Below are 5,534 nucleotides of genomic sequence, written 5' to 3'. Positions count from 1 at the left end.
ATCCTTTTACTCAGCAGTCTGAGAGTGCTGACTGCTACCTAAGTATAGATGAAAAAGTGACTCCAAAAGATTCTGTATGTTTGTTTCAATCTATCTTATGAAAACGAAAGCTGGATGCTTTGTGAGAAAAATCTTTGAAGTCTGTGATGCATAAAACCTTCAGATATGAGTGCTTTGTGGTTTCAGATGCGTTGACACATTGTCAGCTTTTTCTGACATTGCAATGGATAAAAATAAAAGTAATTTTAAGCTTAGTGTATTATGTGCTGTTCTGAACAAAAATGGAAATACTTACTAGAAAAAGGTGTGTAAAGAATAAACTTGTTTGGAGATTAAATGCTGCTGATTTAATAATACATCAGACTGCCACAGCAACAGGTTCTTAGTGACTCAGACTTTATGAATATTTACCAGAATTGTCCTGGATGAAAGAAATTCAAAACATTACTTTCAGAGAACTGCTGAAGTCTTGGGTTTCCTTTACTAGGAGCAAATGTTTGCTGTGTTAGCAAACCACTTGTTGAGCAAGGAGCAGTTGTTGGGACTATGGGACTATTTTGCTTTACAGATACAGTATCAGCACTGTCATCCGTGGTGATTCGGCTACTCAACAAACACCGTGTGAATGATCTTCTGTTTAGGAATAGCGCATTTCTGTAGGGTTAAAGCTCATCTAGGGGAGAGGGAGAGAACAGCTGCTGATAAATGCCATTTATACCTTCCCTGGGATGAAGCTGTTAACATGCCCGCATCCTTCTCATCACCGCCAGTGTCTGTGAAAGGGGAGCTGTGGTCCCAGGCAGCAAGGTTCAGTGTCGGGATATGCAGCTTGCAAGACACAGTTGGTCTGGCTGTTCTCTCCTTCCTTTTACAAGCAGCTTACTCCATCTGCAGGCTCTTTCTTGACCCACCCTCTGAGCTGAATTTCAGCTGAATTGCTACAGGGCTTGCTAGGACATGAGAAAATTGCTGCCCTGTTTGGCATTAATAGGAACATGAGTATTTATCTTGGGAAAGGTGTGCTTCCAGCTAGCTGAGAATAGCATCCCTCCTCTGCCAGGGTAAGCTGGATTTATTTATTATTTTACAACATTTCTTAAATGCTGGAGGGCTAGGACATCGTGGGACAAGGATTTCAGAGAAGCTGAACTCAAAGTGAAGGCCTGTCTTACACACTTTAATTTTACTAGGACAGAGGTTTCTCTGTTAATTTATGAATCCTACATATTTCTTGCTGATGGGACTCCAGTTCATATGTACAAACGAAATAAACCAAAGTATGCCGATTGCTGAGGAAGAAAATTGTGTTCTAGCAGTGCAGAGATGGAACTGATTGACAGCTGGAAGTTTGGTATCAATGAAGCCTGTCCTCTGGAAGCTTCTGCTACAGTTCTGGCAGTAACACTTCTGTCTGAAATAGAGATTGAATCTGAATTTGCTTAGTTCCGTTTTTTCCACTTTGAAGAATTATTTTTATATTCTAGGAAGAGCCTAGGAGAGAAGTTAACACAGCAGACTTTCTGGAATTTCATCACAGTGAGATTTGCCTTGTGTAATATTGCCTGTGAGTAGAGATGCAGCTGGCTAGCTCACTGTTCCCATGGAGCTTTACATCAGTGCTACTGTCAGGCTTTGTCTGTGGAAATCGGCAAGTCAAGCTTTTTAATTAATAATTCAATGGAAGAAAATATTTCTTTGGTATTTCACTTCTGTCCTAAATCTCTACTTTCCACACTATGTTAGTGCAACAAAATGCAGTTGATTTTTATCAATAAACTCTCTTGAGTGTTACCAGTTAACTGTCTGCATTCTAGCACATCAGGTCTGTATTTCTAGAAGCAGTAGGTTTGGGTAAAGAACACGAGGCACTTGGGACTGGATTCTCAGAAGGTCCTGACTGCGTACCCTCTGCCATCTGATTTTGTAAAACCACTGCCTATTTTCTTACAGTATTTTCAACTCATTTAGATGGTCATAGTATAGATGAAATTGTTTTAAATCCTTTATTACAAAGATCAAAAGTCATGGCTACCATTACATACACAATTTACAAATTATTCACAAAGGGAGTAACAGATATGCAAGAACTGACAGCTTTCTTCAGCCCAGGTTGGGGACGGGACAGTGTCGTGGTTTCCCTGCTTTATTTTCTGGAAGAAAAGATATGTTTGGTTTTTGTTGTCTGTATGTGTTTAACACTGATGTGTTTATGTAGCACCTTTAGTCATATCAGCAAATGCTCACATGCTTGTCTTTATTTGAGAGAGTGCAGTGCATGTATAAATATGCACTGGGATCTGTACTCCCCACGCTGCTGAAGAGTACAGCAACTGTGTGTGTTGGTCAGAAATCCCATCGATTTTGGTATAATACAGTGGTCAGGCTTGAAAAAGTTGATTTGCAGGATTTCAGTGATTTGAACAATGCGTTATTAAAAATGGAATTACTATCAGAACTCTTAAGGACTAAATCAAGTATCTTTCAAGAATACTATATGATCTTAAGATAAGTATTAGCTGTGTTGTCAGATGTCTTTGACACTACAACTGATGGATTGCTTTTCCTTTGTTCAGGTTAGCATGTTTTATGCCATTTCCTAAAGTCTATTTCAGAGACTGGGAAACTTAACAACAAAGAATCCTACTTTGAGAGATTTGGTAAATTAGGAAACTTCACAGAATATCTTACAGCACTTAACAAAAGGGAGAATGAGTTTCCAAATCCCTTGTTATGAAATCACAATATCAACAGTGCAGTAGCTGCCATTTAGCTAAACTTACAAACATCCATAACTTGCACTTTTTGCTGTCCACTGGGGTGACGTGTATGACAAAATGCTTGAAGGAACACACTGACTTAGGAGCAAACACAAGTATAAATACAGAAATCACCAATATGATGTTGCATCCAAATTCTAAGCAATAAAGCAAAACACTTCACAAAAGTTTTTACGTCTAGTGGAACCGTTTAGTGGGCATAATCCAAATACGACAGTATTATGATGCTATGACTTTCTACCCAGCTATCAAATACTCTTTACCATGAACTCTACAGTATTCTCAGGGTGACAGATAAAGAATGTAATAGATGCCATGGTAAACTTAAAATACAGTAATAGGCAAAGATTTTAGTGGCACCACCTGTGTATACAACATAGTTGTTGGAACCTCATGGAACAAAGCAATGTTCCAGTATGCCTTTGTTAAGGCTTCTTGCTGGTTTAAAAAGGTAGATTTTTCTTGAGGGAGATTGTCCAGCAGTATTGGTTTCACATCCCTTCAGTGGAAGGTCTCTTTATTGATCCACATAAGACTGCGCGTTTCATTTGGTTTGCATTCATACTCAATACTACCAAAGCTGTTTCCCCATTGGCAATGATCTCGTTTGTGGTAGTTGTAGAATTTGACTTGCCAGACAGTTTCGAAAACGCCAATGTCGTTAAACTGGGAGGAAGAGGGAATATCAGTGTTAGTGAGCTGGTTATTTTGTTGGTTTCTCTCTACTCATGAGAAACAACACTCTCTGAAAACTGCAGAATGTAAACCAGCTGATATAAGGGTTATTGTTCCTCAAGTCAATAAATCAAAGATCTGTAAAGCCTGCTCTAGCAGTCATAAAGTCTTTCATGCTTAGACATACATAAAACATGAGGGATCAGATTCTCCATATGCTGTCCTCTTGCGCTTATATCGGAAAGGCAAGGGAGCAAAAATGTTCCAGTTCCCATATAGATAAATGTCACTAATGGCAAGAATCAAAACTATAATCCTTCTTAACATGACACAGCAGTAGCTGGCATGATGATCTCAAAGCGGCTTGTGTATATGTACATGTCACATAGCAGTGACCTGTAGTGCTACAGGCCATTGCTTCACCTTTATACCATGGCTAGAGGCTGCCGTTACGACTGGGAAGACTACTACTTTTGCTTAATCTGTAAAATTTAATGTCCCTGTATTTTGTAGCCTTGTGTTTGCAGTGTCTTGATTGAGACGTGCTGCTGTTAGACCACTCACTCCTTCCCTGGGATTCTGTTCTGCATTTTATGTGAAAGCTAAGCAAAAGAAGTTCTCCTTGGTGCGTTTCTGTAACTGCTAGTTCTGCTCTGATGGTCCAGCTTTTCAAGCTTAGAGATGAGTAACAGAGGCTAGGAAGGAGATACTCAGCACGTGTCAGCAGCTCAGTGTCAGGGCAGTGAAGGGGTAGTGAGATGCTGACTGCAAGTTGTCTGATTGTGTTTGCACCTTGGAAGTGAATGAGACTATGACTATACTAAGTTCTGCAAAATAAAATCTCTCACTTTTTTGAAGGCATTGCTAGATTCCCTTGCAATATGAGAACAAACCGTATGAAGGAGGCTCAACAAGGGTAGATCTTTACTTCAGTTATGATGGTGATGTGAAATTTGAGTTCCTGTGCCTTGAGACCTTGCAGAGAGTCTGAAGTGTGGGTGTGAAGCCTGTGTGCATTGTTGTTGGTCCCAGTAGTATGGTTTGTTGGTTGTGCTGTGTTGTTAGTAGGCACTCGATAGTGGATTCAGAACGACACTCTGTTCTTCAACATTTTTTCCTTTTAAATATTTCCATCACTCACTTTAATGACAGCTTCTTCACTTGACTATTTTTCATTCCCATCATGTGCCTGGGAGCTGACCTTTGATCATCTGCCTATTGTAATCACACTTGCAAAGTCAGTTTGAAAGCCCTTTTATACAGTGACTCTTCCTGGGTTGCAGTCAGAGCCATCCATATCCAGTGTTCTCAGAAGGACATGTATTTTTTTTAATCTAAGATATGGTTTTTAAGCTGCTGCTGTATAGTGGACATTGCTTTAAATCTCCCCCCTGCTCACTGTGCTAATTTAAATTTAGCCTTGACAGCAGCAGGAGTTGCTGTGTGCTGTTAGTGGAAGGTTTTTATTTGGCTCTAGTTCCAAGTGATACCTTAAAGGAGTAGCTGAAATGTTTCTGCTACTTCCTCTGAAAAAAAGAGAATCAGATGTACAGGCTATTTCATCTCTCCCGGCAACTAAAACCTTAATTAAGGATTTTTTTTTTTTATTAATCATCTTTGTTAGTAATCCCGGTATACTCCTAATGCAAGATAGTAAAGGTTAAGCACATTGGATATTGCTATGTGCAATCCACACAGATAACTGTCAGAGAGGAGCATCAGTCTGGAAACTGAGGAAGAAAAGGCATTTCCTATAGCATTTGTAGGAGGTGGTATGATACAAGAGCAGCATTTCATTTCAGTAACGTATGGAGGGTCTGAATTTCAGCAAGAGAGAGGAAGAAAACAAATTCTGACTTCCTGCGATGACCCAGTTTGCTGAGCTAGCCCGAGCAGTTTGACTGCTGTGGATTTTCAGGAGAAGGAAAGAATTAATTGCAGAGCTTTTCTGCTACCACGTGCCTCCCCCCAGCACAGCGCTGGGCAGATGCAGCAGCTCTGTGGCGTCACGAGCATTCTGCATCCTCAGAGCTCCCCTGAATTCCCGTGGCTCCTGCTGCTGAATTCTGGCTCCTGCACTGC

The 5,534-nt window shown here is 40.2% G+C and overlaps 1 protein-coding gene across 1 annotated transcript in view; it reads right to left on the bottom strand.

The window, feature by feature from the left end:
• Positions 1-2,666: 2,666 nt before the first annotated feature.
• CNRIP1 (cannabinoid receptor interacting protein 1) overlaps positions 2,667-5,534 on the bottom strand; it is a 5,637-nt gene continuing 2,769 nt past the window's right edge. Inside the window, exon 2 of the mRNA XM_010177386.1 lies at positions 2,667-3,443. Within this exon, the coding sequence (XP_010175688.1) occupies positions 3,279-3,443 (165 nt within the window). The 3' untranslated portion in view covers positions 2,667-3,278. The remainder of the gene's footprint in view (positions 3,444-5,534) is intronic.

This window comes from Antrostomus carolinensis, unplaced genomic scaffold (genome assembly GCF_000700745.2).
Source record: "Antrostomus carolinensis isolate BGI_N321 unplaced genomic scaffold, ASM70074v2 scaffold18281, whole genome shotgun sequence".
Taxonomy (NCBI): domain Eukaryota; kingdom Metazoa; phylum Chordata; class Aves; order Caprimulgiformes; family Caprimulgidae; genus Antrostomus; species Antrostomus carolinensis.
The sequence above is the reverse complement of the archived record's forward strand: the minus strand, read 5'-3'. Positions and strand labels throughout refer to the sequence as shown.